This window comes from Platalea leucorodia (assembly GCF_965183815.1).
Source record: "Platalea leucorodia genome assembly, chromosome: 7".
Lineage (NCBI taxonomy): Eukaryota > Metazoa > Chordata > Aves > Pelecaniformes > Threskiornithidae > Platalea > Platalea leucorodia.
In genome coordinates, this window is record NC_138829.1 from 7,475,774 (window position 1) to 7,494,686 (window position 18,913).

At 39.5% G+C, this 18,913-nt stretch overlaps 1 protein-coding gene across 2 annotated transcripts in view; it reads left to right on the forward strand.

Annotated features, from left to right (window-relative positions):
• The window catches only part of SLC38A6 (solute carrier family 38 member 6), a gene marked incomplete at its 5' end in the record, with an annotated part of 42,043 nt that extends 24,521 nt beyond the window's left edge, over positions 1–17,522 (forward strand). The window contains 10 exons of one of the 2 annotated variants that reach the window (XM_082318940.1): positions 708–790; positions 1,261–1,319; positions 6,097–6,162; positions 6,357–6,410; positions 7,948–8,027; positions 9,909–10,009; positions 13,791–13,915; positions 14,773–14,917; positions 15,034–15,128; positions 16,289–17,522. In XM_082318940.1, coding sequence (XP_082175066.1) covers positions 708–790; positions 1,261–1,319; positions 6,097–6,162; positions 6,357–6,410; positions 7,948–8,027; positions 9,909–10,009; positions 13,791–13,915; positions 14,773–14,917; positions 15,034–15,128; positions 16,289–16,369 — 889 coding nt within the window. In that variant the 3' untranslated portion in view covers positions 16,370–17,522. The remainder of the gene's footprint in view (positions 1–707; positions 791–1,260; positions 1,320–6,096; positions 6,163–6,356; positions 6,411–7,947; positions 8,028–9,908; positions 10,010–13,790; positions 13,916–14,772; positions 14,918–15,033; positions 15,129–16,288) is intronic. The other variant, XM_082318941.1, reaches the window with a different exon arrangement.
• Between the last annotated feature and the right edge of the window lie 1,391 nt (positions 17,523–18,913).

Sequence of the window (18,913 nt, forward strand, 5' to 3'; positions counted from 1 at the left end):
CATTTCAAGTTAACTGGAAGTTGATTTACTTACTGTTTTCTTCTATTATTTGAAGGCTGTGATGATAAGTGTAATGAAACTTGGGCAGAAGAGAAAGTTGGTATGTTTAGAAAATAAAACTCAGTTTCCAAACAAATAGGTTGGGTAGCTTAGCTTTCTATTTCACACCTCTTGGAAATGGTAAGGAACTAAGGTCATGGAGGAGTAATAAACTGGAAGGGAAGTTCAGCAGTAAGTGGGAATTGATGTTGCTGTTTCTTCCAGTTGTGTAAATACGCAACTCAACGTAATCCAATTCACGCTATATGTAGCGTACTATATAAGTACTTCTGTTGGAAATCTGTAGAGTATGAAATACCCTTCCCTCGGATCATTGCTTTGAATAAAGGCAGGGATTTGCATGTTGTGCTGCTGAGAAACAACTTCACGCACATGAGACCTCTGATCCGTGCAGGCACTTGCCCACGGAACCTTGCCTGCAATGCCGGTTCGTTACGGGATGGTGCTCTGCTTCCTCGTGATCTGGGAGCTCTGTCTTAGACCACAATATAGAAACTAGGAATACAAATTCATGTAAATAGCACGTGAGACTGGAAATTATTTTTCTTGTCCTAGTGGTTATTTTGTCTAAGGTCACGGTTTTAAAGTAGAACATATATTTTAGGAGTCTTGAGCTTTGTATCAGTCATAAATTGATATTCCAACAGGTCTTGGTACCTTGATGGGAGACTGCTGCTACTGATTACTTCAGTCTGCATTGTTTTTCCTCTTGCACTTCTTCCTAAAATTGGTGAGTAATTAAAGGAGAGAAGCGAATATTATTCTACTTTAGTAGCAATTACAATTGAAGACTTTAAAACCTTAATGGGTTATTTATTTATTTTAACTGGCAGGGGGCTGGTGGTGGGGGGGATTACTTAAGTTGTTGTAGTGTGTTCTGCCTTCCAGCCCTGCCTAGTTAACCTATTACTTGGGTTGCAGTAGTATTTTGTCTGCAATACTAAAATAAAATCTTTACAGCAGAACATTAAAGAGCTGCATTTACTTACAGCGTGCCATTAGTGGTAAGCCAGTTCTAATTCTGCCCTACAAAACTACATAAATGATCTGTGACAGGCAGTTGGAATGTTGTTATTCTGAGTCCTAAGCCCCAGATACCAAGCACTGTAATAGAAAACATGCCTAAAATGTAAAGCTTTAGCTGTACATTAGGATCACTTTCCTTATAAATTCTCTTTTATTTTTACTGTTATTTTACAGGCTTTCTTGGCTACACAAGTAGTTTATCATTTTTCTTTATGGTGTACTTTGCTCTTGTGGTAAGTTAAAAATCTGTGCACAGCTTATCTGTTTTTTTCCTTATTGTTTGAATGTTTTCATAAGCCTGTTTTGAAATGAATTGTCTTCCCCTCCCCCCTTAACATTTTATGTGAAATGTAGAGTTTTCCTTAAGTTCAGTATGTGCTTGTTTGGACAGATTACATTTGTTTTGCTGAGGCATGGAAATGTATACGAACTTTCAAGCATGTGAAAAGATTTAAAATAATTATATTTTGGACTGGTAAATGTAACAATATTTTTGTTTTGCTGACGGTGCGGTGAAGGGAGCTGGCACGTATACTTTTGTTTCTCTACTAGTAGTGGAATGGAATTCTGTTTTCTTAGCTTCTAATTATTACTTACTGCAACTAGTGCAGAAGAAAATTTAATATACTCCAAATAAATTAAATTTACATGTATAATGGAGTGACAGAGTTCAAAAAAAGGCAAAGAAAACTAGGACTTCATTAAGGCAGTTTACAAGATTCATTAATACGTCAATGACCTTATTCTTCTTTCCCGCTGAAAGGAAAAGTTCTTTGCTCTGAGCCGTATGCGGGTTTTTGACCCTGATGGTCACCCTCCCAAGGCCCCTGTGAGGTAGACGTTTCCAAATACCAGAAGTGAGACCTGCTAGGCAGATCTAAGAGGGAAAATGTGCCTCTTAAGTTGCACTATTTTTCTTTTTATAGGGAAAAACTATGTTCATGCACATGTGTAATATGTAGTACAAGCAAGCAACTTGCACTCTGTCATCTAAGTATAGAAACAAGAATCTTATTTGGGAGCCCGGAAAAACGTTCCCCCTCTTCCCTGTTTTCCTGGCTTGCATTGACTTGCATTTAATACCTGTTTTACAAAGGGATAAACAGAGTTGAAGGCAAGTTGAACAAACATGCCATCCAGGAGACCAAGGCAATCCATTAGGAACTAAACCATGTGATAAAACCAAACTTCAAAGCTGTCAAAACATCTCCCGAGGGTATCCCTGGAGAACCGCAGTGTTTGTAGGACCTTGGGAAGTATTCTTCCTAAGCTGAGCACTGAGGAGCAGCTACAGCCTCTCCAGAGCTAATGGAAATTCATTTGTAATATTTATAAATTACCTTAACTTTTGACCTCTCTCCTAAAATTTATCTTAAAAGAAAATAAAAAAAAAAAAAAGAAAAAGCACTAACTATAATGCTGAAATAGGCCTTTGGCTGTTTCCAAGAGTTTTAAAACAAGCTCAGCTCCTGCGTTCCAACAGGAATGTGTATGCATCTCTGAAGAAAGCTGTTGTAATGGGTGGGTGCTTTCAAAAACAATTCTGGCCTCAGAAAAGGAAGGCGTGTAAGCGCGACTTGCGTGCAGACATGTCAAGCTGGGATGATTTAAGCTCGAGTTTAGTTTTGATTCTCTATCAAAAAGTAGGCAGGAAGTACTAATGAAGGAGTATGCAGACTACTGGATTTCTTATGAAATGGTTAAATTTGTATGCTTACTCTTTGTTGTTAAATGACAAAGAAACAGCTACGGTAAATCTAACTGAGGTCAAAATTTTTAAAAGCCGTTATGGGTATTTATGGGTATTTAAAGAAAACTAATACTCTCCACAGAATATTCTCTGACTTCTTTAGGCACTGAAACTTAAAGGCCTTAACTGCGGTTTAGTTTTCATATCTAATGCTTTGAAGTGGGTGATATGTGCTGTTGAAATGGTGTTTAGTTTGCACAATGTTAATTTCTGTATGGCAGATATGTTTTAATTTGTTCCAGAAGAAAACTGTGTTAGTCATATGGAAGTAATACATTTATATTTTGCATATACAATAATTCTGTGCATTTTCAAGTGCATACCATCTGTTCAGCCGCAGTTTTAGTACAGCCTGCAGAAAAGATAGGTACAATAGACAACATATGTCTTGGTCAGTATGGTCTGTGAGTGCACGGAGCAAAAGGTCTGGAGACTGCTCTTTGTCCTCTGTGCTCTGCTGTGGGGCTTTGGCAGGTCCCGTATCTCCTCTCTGTGCGTCGGCATCTCTTCCTTTAAGGCTAATATACTGGTTAGAGTCCTCACTTGGAAAAAAGTGAAAACACTGAGATGAGCTGATCTGGGAGAAGAACAAATATATGTAACTATTAATTCAAAGCCAGATTCTGTGAGGTCCTGAGCGCTTTGGTTTCTGATTGTTTAATACTTTCCTGACTTGAATCCTAAGTGAAAAGAAATTAAATGCGATCATTAAGCTTTTTTTTTTCTTTTTATTGCCTCCCCTCTTGCTAGATTGAATATTGGTGAAGAGTAAAGACAGATTTTTCTTTTTTTGTGGAGACAGCCCTATTGGTAGCTTGTTCAACAAAAGTGTTAATGATTCCTGATGGTATTTTTCTAAATTTGTTGTTTATGTTCCCAGAACAAAATGTGATGCAGATTTGGAACCTACCATATGTAATGAATGATGTTAGGCACAGAGAGCCTCTCTTGGCTGAGTGCTGTCAGTACTGCTGGAATAAAGGGATTCCTGTTTTCCCTCCACAGGATACGAAAAAGCAACATCACTGAGAATATTAGAACATTTTGAGCCTCTAACTTTATTTTTTTAGCAGTGTTTTTGGTGTGGATTTAAAATACCCTGTTTCCACTAGAGTCTCTCTTTAGGTTTTAGGGTTTTTTCACTTAAAACCAAATGTTTGTTACACTCAAAAGACAACGTTCGTATGAAATAGGCTTAAAGTGCCAGAGGAAGATTGTCTGTGCGGCCTGCGTGACTGCTCAGCTAACTGCGCTGTGCTGCCAGCTTAAAAATCTCTTCCTCTTCGGGGGGACCTCATTAGAAATACCGAGTAGACTACAATTGGAAACCCAAACAGATTTGAACAGTGAAGCAGGTGGGCAAATATAATTACAGATTTTAAATGCACCTAGTGCGTTTTATTTTGTCTCCTTTTATTTCCATTTCAATCTGTTCTTAATCTGTATTGATTTCATATTAGAAAAATGTTCTTCACCTTTTTATGTTTGGCTTGGCTTGTCCTCCCTCTGCAATGTTTATATATATCTTTGCTCTTTAGCTTGCAGGAAGGCCTGCCCCCACCACTGCCAGGCACACCGTACCTTCCTCCAAGCTTGCCCTTCAGCTTCATGCCCCTTTTCACTGCTCGGGAAGCCTATTCCAGCCTTAGCCAGAGTTCCCACAAAGCCTTCTACTTTGGAGCCTTCAAAGCGTCCCCTTTATTTCTCCTGTCTGGGTGCCTTGAAATACACAGAGATCTCCTTGAAAAAATACTTCGCCTTCTTGCTCAGCCTCATCAGTGGCTTCAGCTAGCCAACAAGCTTGGGCTTCTTGGGGAGGTAGCCCAGCCGTGCATCCATGGTCGTGGTACTGCTGCAGCAGCAGTCTGCATCTCTGTCTCGGCTCGGAGCTTCTCGCTGCTTAATGTGCAAGAAGGAGATGAAGCAGGGGTGACCCATGTGACAGTCATGCGTATATATGTACGCTACAGGCCCAAGTTATATTTTAGTGTTTGGTCCTTTCCTCCTTCTCCCTTGCTCCCGCTTCGGTTGAACTTCTTGATGTACTAGCAGCATGTTCTTGTCCCTTCTTACACCCTTCCTCAGGTGAGGTTGCAGTTCACATTGCACGGAGGCGGCAGTTTAGCCAATCAATAAGCAGGTAAAAACAGATCTCCTGGTACAAAGCAGTGCCGGTTTAGTGTCAGAAACATGGTAGGAGGATTTCCATTGACAATCCTTTTTCACAAAGTTTGCAGACTGCTGTTGAGCAAGCTACTGCCTAGTTCCATACCTTCAGTTGTTGTGAGTTGTTCTTAGTCACGCAATTTAAGACGTGTTGTTGCCACAATGGACTCGGCATGCTGTGTACCCGCAGTTGCCGTTCCCCGCATTTTGTCTGGAGGTAGCAGTTGTTTGCTTCTCCTGGCGCTGGTGACAAGAGGGAGCATCTAATCCTTATCCTCTGGGAAACACCACTTGGCTGCAAGCAAAAAGTAGTTCTCTGAGCCAGGAGAAGCACTCTCTTCCATGTTATTCTTCTCATGAATCTGAGTCTTTAATTAAGTTTTTAATTATTTGCTGTAGGCTTCAAAAGAATTATAACCTCTAAAGCCAGGCAACTACAATGGGAAATTAATTAGGGTGAGGAGAGCAGTGCAACTATCATTTTAAACTAGGCTCCTGAAAAAGGAGGTAACATTTCTTATTTTAATTTCCCTTTGATTTTCAGCCCTGTTACTTGGCAGTCCCTAACCAGCAGGGTGTAGCTAAAGCGCCAATGACATTCTGGGACAATAATTGCATTTATTGTTTTTCCTTTGCTTTCTAGTCCAAACCATATGTTTCTGCCTTTTAAGATTAGCCCTAGGCTCTGCTCTATCTCTGTTAAGGGCTTGTCTACTTAGGGAGAGAGCCTGGGACAGCTAACAGCAGCTATTCTGTACGGGAGGCAGTTAGTGTGGAGCACAGAGAGAGTGAATGTGGAGTGCTGGTTGTATTTCAGTTAATGTCAGAGCTCATTTCAGTTCACCACCTCCAGATAGGCACGCCATAAGGCTGCCAGCTGTGCATAGTAAGCAGCTGTATGGAATGGCACTGACAAGTTTTTCTGTCAAGTTTCCTTCTTGTGGCCTAACTATCTACCAGTCAAGCCTGCTAACTTACACAAAGCAGGGAGCTACACCCATAGTATCAACAGTCTGATATTTTAGCTACGTATATCTAAATTTAAACTGATTTTTTAGGGTATGATTCATACATTAAATATGCTGTCTTTGCAGGTTATGATAAAAAAATGGTCGATCCCTTGTCCACTACCTCTAAGGAGTGCCATAGAGACTTTACAGGTAAAGTGCATGCTGATTTGAAGTTCTTCTAATTTTATTAGTAACTGTAATGCTTTTTTCACATAAACGCTTTCAGAATTACTTGTAATTTAAATTCCTTCTTTTCTTAATCATCACAGAAACTAAAAAGTTTCATATCTGTGGTTTGGGCTTATTCTTTCATTATGCCATTTTTTTGCATGTATGTCTTCCAGGTTTCAAATTCTACCGAGGATTGTAAAGCAAAGCTCTTTCATCTTTCAAAAGAGGTAATCTCTATTAACAATACGTGAACTTAAAGGGAGGTGGTGGTTTTTAAAGAATTGGGGTTTAAACTCTATCTGGGGTAAGCTATCCTTCTGTAAAACTAGTTATAGGCTGCTGAAATATTTCCTATACCTGCTGCCAAGTGTTATGCAGTCTCACTCTTTCTTTTTTAAATGAAGGCTGGCTGTCCAAGTTAGCATTTATGAAAACATTTTGCAAATATGACCAAAGTATAAAGTATACCAGATGCAACAGTGGTCAGCCTCATGATGCAGTTGGATCAAGCCAACTTAATATGCCCTCAGCTGGAAGTCAGTGCTGCTTGGCTGTATGCACACTTTTAGTTCCTGGCGAGGTAGAACAGGTTTCCTGAAACTGCCTGGACTTAACCTTAGTTTTTTCTTACCTGATGCTAATTCTTCAGGCCTAATGCAATCTTGTGCATGTCATTGGATGCCAGCTCTGGTATTTGTTAAATGTGGCATTTAAATCATGTCACCACATATCAAGGCTTGCAGGAGAGGAAATACCATGTAGAACTCCAGTCTCTGTGGGGTGAAGAGGAAGGGAAAAAGAGAAGAATAAATCTGGGATAGGCCTGTAACGTAGTGGAGTTGAGGAGGGACACGGTTGCATTTGTCTGAAAAAACAAAATCCACCCTCACCCTCCCAAGAAAAAGGCGGGGGGGGAGCTTGGGCAATGCAAACATGAGACAAATGTTATCTGTAGATCAAAGAAGAAATTTTGCTTTGACCAGAAACATCTACCGTGAGATTCTGGCCTTTTGCGCTTTGAAGAATCTTGGGACTCATCTCTACTTCTTTTTTAATTTTAACCTTATCAATAGAAAATGGCATATTTTTACTAGTATGGGCCTGATTGTGTCAGCCCAAAAGTGTTTGTTATAGTTCAGCTTATTCCACTTGGCAGTTGAAGTAAGCTATACTAGATGATTCATCTCTCTATTACGAGTTTTTGGAATAATATACCACTAATTGTGTGGTTGCAACTTTAATTGTATAACTATCTTAAAACTTTAGATGCCAAGGCATGTTATATTTTCTGGATGCAGTATCCAGATTTTTGTGAAAGAGTAATGAGAAAATAGTGAAGCCAGGATGAAGGAATCAGTAATTTGACAGGTAGCTATGGATATTAGAATTTAGAAAACTTCTTAGAAAATTTCATGAATGATACACTGACTCTGGGGCAAATCCTACTCTATTTATGTAAGTACTTGACCTCAATATAGCTAAATAAGAATCTTTCAGTTGTTGGCTTATAGACAGCATGACCTCTCCTGATCATGAAATAGTAAGCTATGACCACCACTTGAAGAGATACTCGTTGAAAAGGTCCATTTTTGGTGGAATGATTCAGAGATGCCATTCTGCGTTGGGGAGATTTCTCTCAAAGCATTGATGTGGAAAGTTTTCCACTGACTTCCAATGCTTGAACTGAATTCTGAATTCATCCAGATATTTTTCCAACCATCTGTAATAACAAACAACCTACAAGATGTTTTTCTTCTATTTTAGAGTGCTTATGCAATACCAACTATGGCCTTCTCTTTTCTCTGCCATACCTCAGTCTTACCCATCTATTGTGAGCTCCGAAGGTAATGTATGAAAACACAAGCAATATTAAAATATAATGATAGTATTTCGCTAATATTTTCCCTAAATTAATATTGAATAATTTTTATTTTCATAGCATCATAGAATACAATCATAGAATCGTTTAGGTTAGAAAAGACCTTTAAGATCATCAAGTCCAACCATTAACCCAGCACTGCCAAGCCCACCACTAAACCATGGCCCTAAGTACCACATCTCCCCTTCTTTTAAATACCTCCAGGGATGGGGACTCAACCACTTCCCTGGGCAGCCTGTGCCAGGGCCTGACTACTCTTTCAGTGAAGAAGTTTTTCCTAATCTCCAACCTAAACCTCCCCTGGTGCAGCTTGAGGCCGTTTCCTCTCGTCCTATCGCTTGTTACTGGGGCGAAGAGACCGACCCCCACCTCACTACAGCCTCCTGTCAGGTAGCTGTAGAGAGCAATAAGGTCTCCCCTCAGCCTCCTCTTCTCCAGGCTAAACAACCCCAGCTCCCTCAGCCGCTCCTCATAAGACTTGTGCTCCACACCCTTCACCCACTTTATTGCCCTTCTGTGGACACGCTCCAGCACCTCGATGTCCTTCTTGTAGTGAGGGGCTCAAAACTGAACACAGTACTCGAGGTGCGGCCTCACCAGTGCTGAGTACAGGGGGGCGATCACTGCCGTAGTCCTGCTGGCCACACTATTCCTGATACAAGCCAGGATGCCATTGGCCCTCTTGGCCACCTGGGCACACTGATGGCTCATATGCAGCTGGCTGTTGACCAACACCCCCAGGTCCTTACTGAGGGTGCACTCAATCCCCTCATCCAGATTGTTGATAAAGATATTAAACAGGACTGGCCCCAGTACTGAGCCCTGGGGAACACCACTCGTGACTGGCTGCCAACTGGATTTAACTCCATTCACCACAACTCTCTGGGCCCGGCTGTCTAGCCAGTTTTTTACCCAGTGAAGCGTACGCCCGTCCAAGCCATGAGCAGCCAGTTTCTCCAGGAGAATGCTGTGGGAAGTCATGTCAAAGGCTTTACCAAAGTCCAGGCAGACAACATCTACAGCCTTTCCCTCATCCACTAGGCGGGTCACCTTGTCATAGAAGGAGATGAGGTTGGTCAAGCAGCACCTGCCTTTCATAAACCCATGCTGACTGGGCCTGATCACCTGGTTGTCCTGTATGTGCTGCATGATGGCACTCAGGATGATCTGCTCCATAACCTTCCCCGGCACTGAGGTCGGGCTGACAGGCCTGTAGTTCCCCAGATCTTTCTTCCAGCCCTTCTTGTAGTCAGTGCCATCAAACAACGCAAACTAAGTGGCTTTCATGTTTTTGGGAAATGTACAGTTTTAGTCTGTACTGGCTTTTCCTCTCTTACAGGAGAGAAAAGTAGCAAATATGGTTCCATCATGAATGTCAGTACATTGTCCTGGCTTGGACAATCTGGAGAAAAAAGGTCATTTGCTAAGGTACTTACCAGTTAATTTTTATTGCTGTAACTGAATCTGCATTTGGCCACATCTGACTCAGTGGTTTTTTTGACCCAGATTCTGTTCCTGGCTCTGAATATGTATCATCCTGTATAAATCAAAATTTTGATTTAAAAAATACTCTGATATGTCTAAATTACCTAGAAGATGGGGACAATGTTAGTTGTCTGCCCAAAAAGTGCCCTTTAATTACCAGATTAAGAATACTTTTAAAAACCCTAAGCGTTACTGACAGCACAGACCTCAGCAAATACTCTGTGGCCATAAATTAAGAGGATGCTTTCTTATGAAAGGCAAGCTGCTATATTTTTTTTTTTTTAATGTGGATTGCATTGTGTTTAATAGTCTACAGTACAGATTAAGTAACACTAATTTTCTGGGTTTTTTTACATTTTAGTCCGTCCAAAAGTAGAATGCAGAATGTAACTGTGACAGGAATTGGTCTGAGTTTCCTAATTTACTTTATGTCTGCTCTGTTTGGGTACCTGACATTTTACGGTAAGTATATTCTTCAAGTATTCTTCAGAACGAAGGCTAATAATAAATGATAAATGCATTCTGTCTAGAGTACTTCAGGCTTGTTTGTGGCGTTGATACACTTGAATCCTCAGAAATCTTGTTCCTGTGAAGACTTACGAATATGTTTAACACTGCAATGTATTAACAGTCTCATTGACTTCTCAACGTGTAAGGTAGCTAATTTGCAGGGTTTATGCCCTAAAATGCTATACAGACAAGATATTGGTCCCTAAACTGTAGCTGATGGTCTGTTGATGCTCTCTAATGCTATGTAATTAGACTACTGATTACCACTGTGTGTTGGATTGTATAATGTTTGCACCTAAAAACTGGGAATGGATTTGAGAAGTTTTGAAATCTGATAATAGTCTGCTCTCCCAACAAGTTTGAAAGGTCTGTTCTAGGGCTGTATCTTCTAGCAACGTTCATCGCTTATTAACCCTGTGATATCCCAGCACGTTTGTAGTCACTGAGTAGCACTGAGGCTGTTGCCTTTCATGAGGGGAATTTGACGCACGGCAAGCTAGCCCTAGTGTTAGGTAGGCATGAAGGTTTGCAGCGTGTTTTCCCTGTCCGATACAGCTTGGGTACAAAGCATGTATGACTTCTTTGTTTTGTTTTTGTATTTTTATAAATTAATTGGAACTAACACTAGCTATTTCACTAGAAATCTGCTGGAAGTGGAAAAAAAAATTCCCATGAATCATCCAGTTTAGGAAAGCTTTATTTTAAAGGATTGCACAAAGTGACGACTTCATGATACCTTTGTTTATATGTAATGTAAAGACAAACTAGAGCACTCCGGAAAAGAATTGACCAGGAACATAAGAAAATTAGAAGGTCTGAATCAGAGAAAGCCCATCTAGTTTTGTGTTTTGACTTGAGTGGAGGGCAATGACAAAAGACTAGGGAAGGATTTAAAAATTTAGAAGGATAAGCTTTCAGTTGGGCTTCCTAGCACATGCTTCAGGTCTTCAATAATTTGTGTTGCATGCAGTTCCTGAGCCAGAGGCGATACCTGTTTGATATGCGGACTGAACCAAGAAACGCACGTTTCGTAGAGATGTTGTCGACGTAGTGCTTGATGAATTAAATATACCTTTTTTATTTACCAAACAGAAAAGCAGGGTATGCACTTACCCTACCAAATTCTACAGACATTTTTCATTTTTGTTTGCTGTAGAGTTTACGTGGCAATGTGCTTCAGTACCAATTTAATAACTCTGCATTTGGACTCTTGAATACTTTTGGGTACAGTTTTTTAGTTGAGTTTAAACATAGATGACTTCTTCTGTCTTGTATTCTTTCATTTCCCAAATACACAGAAAGATTTCAGAACCCTTATTTACATAGTGGCTTTTTTTTTAAAGGTCCATCATAACGTTGGCAGAGGTAGGTGAGTGTCTATTTCATACAGCAATTTTCGTATCCTATCATAGAATGCCACAGTGTGATGCCTTTTCTAAGAAATGTCATTTGGCTCTGTGTATCCTGCTTTAAATTTGTGTTACGGTGTGTTTTGCTCACATAGCATGCGTTGTCAAGTTGAATTACCTCTACTTGGTGATCTGTCTTCTGGAGTAGTGTCGTACAAATGCCATCACATAAATGCATCACAGTCACCAGCGAGGACTCTTCTAATGTCTTCTGAAAACTCACCCTTTTTAGGAGATGACCGCATGCTAATCTGTGTTGGTTGGAATGAATAAAAAGTCTTACAAGAGACAGTAAAGCAGTAAGACAAAAGTGTTCTGATGAGGATTTCCTCTCCTTTCAGAATGTTTTATATTTCTTGATCATGGGGTTGAGATAGTGTCTGACAAAGCACCAAGAATGTTGGCTTTCAGCAGCTAATAATTCCAAATTTCTAGGGAATTTTGCACTTTTTTTTCCCAAGTATAAGTGTATGTCTGGCTATAACTGTCTGAAAATGTTCCCTTGACACTCAGAACCCTTTGAAAAATTATATGGGGAGTCATGAAACCCCTAATAGCATATAGGCCACTATTACTGTTTCCTAACTGTCTCCATGTGGTTTATAGGAAAATATAGTTTTGAGTGCCACTCTGAGAGTCTGAGAGATCCAGCAGGCAGTGCGGGATAAACATCTGTCTCCAGATGAGATCTCAACCAGAAGTTAAAAAACAAAAAAGAAAGTAGTCCTAGAAATCATCCCAGCTCCTGTTACCTTCACTGTCATGATTTCTTTGGGCCAAGACTTTGTCTTTACTGTAGTCTTTTCTGGTTTTCTGCAAGCCTGATTTCTTTTAGTAACTCTTGGACTCAAGAGCCTAAAATACTGGAACCAACAGCGGATGTCTGTAAAAGATTCCCCCCTTCCCTTGCAAGCTTCTTCTCCTTTTTTCACTTTTGGTTGTCTTGTTTAATTAACTTACGTCTTTAAATAAAGAGAATCTGTTCCCTGTTCCTAAAACACCAGTCCAAGAAAATGTAAAACATTTTCTTTTAAATTGAAAACAAAAAAACGAGTTTCCTCTTTGAAATGAGACATGCTTCATCTTTCTGTGGTTCAGATGGTTTATTCTATTTTCTGTGAGTTTGAAACTTCATACAGCGACTGGACTTTGGTGGAAGTTTTGGTCCGTTCTGAAGTCCAAAAGAGTGTAGAGTCAGGGTATGCCAAAAAAAAAAAGAGTCAGGGCAGCAGACAGCTTTCAGGGCTCTGACTTTTTGTTGTTAACTTAGTGAAGCTTTTTACCCTGAAAGGCCAGAAGTCCGAGGTGAAGGATTCATCGTTGATTCATCACTTTTTGCCCCACTTCTCCCTTGAATAGTACAAAAGTAACGCTCATGGTGGTGTATCCATGGTTTATGATACTACAGTAATTCCACAATAGAGTCGTTTTTGCGAAGCTAAATACGCATGTGGTGGGTAGCACGTGAGATTCTTGCTGCTGGAGAAGACAGAGCTGTCATTTGAAAGTGTTTGGCCGGGTGGGGTGCGTTGCCAGCGCGGTCCCTGATGGTTCTCCAGGTGCTGTAAGAATCCAGAATTACAGCCGTCGGCTCTCCTCGTGTCGCGCTTGGGTACGCATTTGGCACCGGGAAGAATCAGTGTCAAGTGTCAATAGTTTTGGGTTTTGTTTTGTTTTTTTGTTTTTTTTTTTGTTTTTTTAAATAAGAAATATCTTTTAGAAGTATAACTGATCCTAGTTACCCTTGCTAACTGTAGCTAGTAAAAGCACATACGCTAGCATGGTTTTGAACATTTCTTTCTTCCTTTAAATTAGAATTGTAGCTTTTCTTTCAAATCCTGAAATTTTACCTTGCGTATCACCTAATGTTTCGGGGGGAAACATGGAAATGCAATTCAGCCAGCTTAGCAGAATTAATTTGTTTCTGGTTTCTGGTTGAACCAAAAGAATCTGGTGTTGACTGTTTCAGACACACAGAACAAGTTTTACAGTCCTGTATACTTGGCTTCATGTCAGGCCATCTTTCTTCTAATGCTTTCTCCTCGATATCTGTATCTTCTCTTTCGGTAGCTTTGGCTTCAGCAGAGGCTCTACAGGGACTTGCCTCTTCAAGTTTGGTTTTTTTTTTTTCAGTTTTTCTCAAAGTTGCCTATCTGTTAGAGCGAGTATATCAGTAATGCCAAAGCAATGCATATCTGCAGCCCCCCCTCCGCTCTGCATTAGTCAGAAGCAAATGGATGAATTTGAATGTAAGCTTAATAGGCATTGCTAATTATCTTAGTTCTCAAATGATTAACAAAGTAATTAATTTTTCTGGTTTTCAGACAAAGTGGACTCTGAATTGCTACAAGGTTACAGCAGGTACCTGCCACATGATATTGTCATCATGACTGTTAAAGTAGCCATACTGTTTGCTGTGCTTTTGACAGTCCCTCTAATCCATTTCCCCGTAAGTACTCCTAAACGTTTTGAAGCTGGCATAAGCAGTGGTAATGCTAATGCTTTGCAGACTGCAATATTTGAGTCACATCTAGTCTTGTGTATCTTATTCACTTGTCAAGTGATTGATCAAAGACCACATATTTGCATATGTTCCATGAGAGCTCCAAAATAACAACTAACCACTAAGCTAATTTGTGCTCTTGAGACAGATTTCAGAATAAAACTAGCCCACAGCATTGTTTTTAATTTAGAGAATTCAGAACTTATAAAGTTTATTTAGTTTGATCCCCCCCCCCCCCTTAAATTGAGTTTTGCTGACTTGGTTTTTCCTTTCTACAGGCACGCACCCACACACAAACACACTTATACTTGAAAACTCAATTTAATTGTAAATTAAAAACACATATTGACCTATTTCACAAAAAAACCCTACTTTAGTTTATCAATACCATGGAAAAACTGAAAATTCATTCAGTTATGACTAAAAAAAACTGTGCATGCAAAACTGTGTATATAGAAGTAGCGTATAGATTACATATGAGTTGGCAGCGTGCTGACATTTGCTACCAAGCATGCTCAAAGAGACAAAGCGTTATCCCCAAACCTCCTTCTGTCCCTGCAAAAAAGGCGTACTTCCTTAAGAGTAATGGCCATGTGATAAATACTTCTTTAATACTAAAGTAACCTCTATGCTACAGAAAGACAAAACATTTAACTATTACTAAATTTTTTGCATTTTGACTTTTAACATGTTCTTTTACATCTGGAATGATGTAATTCTTAAGTTTATGAAACTGAGATAAGATTCAAAGATATGTATATGTATGTATTCACCCATGCAATCTTTCTCTTCATATTACGTAGGCAAGGAAAGCTGTATTGATGGTATTTTTCTCTCATCTCCCTGTGTCGTGGATTTGCCATATCCTTGTCACTTTAACACTGAATACAATTGTTGTTCTGTTTGCAATGTACGTGCCAGACATTAAAAATGTATTTGGAGTAGTTGGTAAGTTGTTGTCATTGTTTTGTTTCGTTTTTTTAACTTAAAACAATTCAGTATTATGATAAGCTAATATACTTCAATCTTGCTCTAAGTAAAATCTTACTTTCTGTTTTTTAAAGGTTCAACCACATCAACGTGTTTGCTTTTTGTATATCCTGGACTATTTTATCTTAAACTTAGCAGAGAGGACTTATTATCACCACAGAAACTTGGGGTATGCTTTTTTTCCATGTGTGCTAATTATATTAAAACAGGCTCATTTGAGATGCAACTTAATACACTGTAGAGCACATAATCCAAGGGGCAAAGTTCTTGTTTTCATTGCAGTTCCCAAAATCTGCGAGCATTTTCTTTTGTCCTTCGTGATACCTCTAGTCTTTCTGAAACTCCTTCTCCACAAGAGATTTTTGACTAGCAGTATGTCCATATGCCAGGCCGTTGATCTGAATACATGCTTTTCCCTATAGTTTTCAGATGTTGACTTTTAATCCAATTTCTCCTCAGTTTTTACGCATTACTCTGATGTTGTCTGGGCAGCTGGGACAAAGCCAAACTGCATTTAAGTGAAACAGTGTTTATGCTTGTTTTCTATGTGAGCCTTCCCAAAAGCATTTTTTCCCTCCTCTTCCTTTTTTTTTCCTCCTTTTTATGGTTTTTCTTTCGGTGTAGTAGATTGAGTTCTAGCTGGAATTTGTGCAGCAGCCTGCTTTTTGCACGGTAACTGTTTGTCTTCATTTTAACCACTGCTCAGCAGAGCAACTTCATAGCAGTGGCTAAAATGCTGACAGAGTGTTTATACATAGTCCTCCTGCCATTCTTATGATTCATAGGGCTGCTCTTGTGTTGACAAAACAGGGAATCGGAAAGAAAATCTCATAACGATGCTCTGTGACCATTTAAAGTCTTGACTAGTTCCAACAGATCTGGGGCCTTGTTATAAATTAGCAATCCACTGTCTCTTGAACTGTGGGTTTATTATCATCTGGCAATTAAATGAAAGAATCCATTGTAACTTGAATTATATTTTGAGTAAAATACAAATTCAGTTTCTTAATTAGTTCAAAGTTGTAAAGGACGAATGATTTTTTTTCTTTTATTTTTTTTTTATTTTTTTTCCAGATGGATAGTGTGAGCAAGCAAACCAGTCAGCTCTGAGAGTTCCCAATGAAACTATCCCAGAGCAGGCTTAGTTCAGTTTCCCCCTAAGCAGATACCTTGTGTTTGAAGACTGAGTAATTTGAAACATTAAAGATTATTTTAAAAGACACTATTTAAACCTGTTCTTACTGTTTTTTTCATCATTAGTTATAAGCCTTAGAAATGTAAAATGCCTCCTTCAGTAAAGCATTAATTTCTGCTTTTCTTTCTTCACAGGCATGTGCATTGGTTATTTTTGGCATTTGTGTTGGCCTTCTCAGTTTAGTTCTAATAATTTTCAATTGGATTGATCAATAACAGCCTATTGTCAGTGTCCGAACCGAGCTTCAGGAGGACAGCAAGAACCAGAGAGGTGTCAAAACTACTGAAATGAATTCAGGACATCCTGAAGAAAACACTGACCAGAGCTGTCTCTGGAAGAAATAATGCTCTTTTTCACTGCATTACTGATGTTCCTTCTTTAATCCTGAGTCACTATCTTCAGTTATTGGACAATTAGTCTTTGCCATTCTAAAATATTAGTTTTTAATGATGTAATTATGACAGGTAAAAAGATCTCTTGAGAATTTTGCAATGCAAAAATGGTTTAGCGCATATGGTGAACAAAAGCAGAACCCTGAAATAACTTAAAGACAATGAGATGGATAGGTATTACATCGGTCATGGTGTGCATATCGTGATATGTGCGTTTAGGATAATGCACACATTATCCTAAACAGTGAAAGGCTTCTATTGCTTGAATAATTCCCAAAATTTCAGCCAGTTCATATTAAGAACTGCCCAATTCCAAATGTTTACCCTAATTTATCCTAACACGGATCCAGAAACCAGCTGCCTTAGCCCAGTTTAATGGGCAAATCATGATAACATTTGTTAATTGTTTTTTTAAATATGGTTTTTATACCTCAGTGTACTTGAATCATACTGAAGTAATTTTTAAATTAGAAGGCTTTGCCCATCCAGCATAATAGCTTTTAGTAGCATTAGGAAGTATTTCCATTTTGCAGTTAATAACAGACATTTTTCAATTAATAGCTGCTTTTGAGTATTATTCAGTGTACCTCAGTATTCCTCCCAGTGAAAGACTTTTTTTCTTTTTCTCTCTTGTTCCCATTTTTACAAGCGTTTCATATTTGAAATGGACTGTTTCTATATTTTATGTACTGTTCTGTGTCAGAGAAGGTTTGGTCTTGAAAGGTGAAATTCTGCCCCTGTTGAAGACAAAGGAAATGTTACATTTATGGAACCTTAATTTTACCTCAGATCTCTATAAACTTCCATGTACCCTTTTATAATTCCTTTTTTTTTTTCCTAAATGAAATGTGAATGCAATTTTCAGCACCACCTGGGCTCTATTAAATATGGTATTGAGTGCCCACCACAAAAGCTCCTCACATTAGTAGAATGAAAGCAGTGGCTGATAATGGTGGTAAGGTTTGTAAAATCTGTTTCTATCAATCAGATGGGATCTGACATCTTTAAAATAGCCTAATCTCTTCAGAGACTTCATGCCCTAAGGAAGCTAAGCCTCCACAGAAATGGCTTGTGTAAAGGTAAGAAATTAGACCTCAGCCTCCAATGGCAAGGTTTAGAGAGTGGGAAAGTTCTTCATTATTTCCAGATGCAATATTTCTTTTAATTTGGATTAGCGCTTTTATATCAGAGAAGTGAAATAAGGCACAAGTGAATCATAGCGAAGTAATACATTTATGTAACATGAAAGCAGCTAGTAAGTGACATTTAAATAAATTTTTTCTGTCCATAAGGTGCACAGTTAGCAAATTAGTTGACTATTGCTAGAAAGTCCTGCTGAGACAGTTCTGTTAATATGTGGACTGACGTTTTATCAGTTGAGATAGGGGAGATGCCCCAGAGCCTGGCATTTCTAACTTCTTAGCAGTGGGTCTGTGCTATTAACCTTTCTAATTATGTCACATTGGATTTGGAAAACGCTGATTGATGTGCCAACTTCAACATAACCCTGATTGAATGGGCCTGATCCTCACCTGTCTAATGGGGAGGAACAGCAAATAGCAGAGTTGGAGTCTCCTTCTCTACTCCTGAGTTGACAGACTAGGATTTCTCATGCCAACGGATCACTTGGCTCTCTCAGGATCCGCAAGATGCTTTTCATTTTTGATAGACGGCCTGAAGGCACCCAGGTGGTGCAGCTTGGTGCGGCTTCAGGAATCCTTTTTGCCTGGGGAATATTCTTCTACTTAGGAGTTTAACATAGGAATAGAGATATGTGGTGAGGCCTGGGAACGAACTCGGACGTTTTGGTAGGATCCCAAAGAAAAGCATCCCTGGAAAAGGCTGCAGTTATTTTTATCATAAAGTTTCTAGCAGAGGTTTCACGACAGAAGGTGAGCCATCCAGTAGTTTGTCCGGAGCAGAAACAGCGCGTCTGCTCTTGGCCAGAAGTTCACAGCTACTTCTGTGGCACTGGCAGTGGCTCCTGGTCAGCGGAAAATCAGCGGGACTGCAAGACGTGACACATTATCTGCCAAAAAAATGAACGGAGTGAGCTCACTTAGGGGCCAAGAAAAGTGAGGGGGGTGGTAGGAGTGGGGCTGCCGTTTTGAGCAGCAGCAGCCATTAGATAGCACATTTTTCTCATAAAACCTCACGCTTTGCCAAGCAGTTTTGCTTCGGCAGGTTAAAGTGTGCGTGCATATAGGGGATGCCTCTAACTTGAGAGGTCTCTGCCCTCCTTTGGTCAAGGGATCAATCAGACTTTCTTGGCGTTGTGTGAGTATTCGTGGGTGATGCTCCCCATCTTGCCTTTCTTCTTGCAGCTCTCCCAGCTTGTTTAACTCTTGATAACCCGATGTAGCTGCC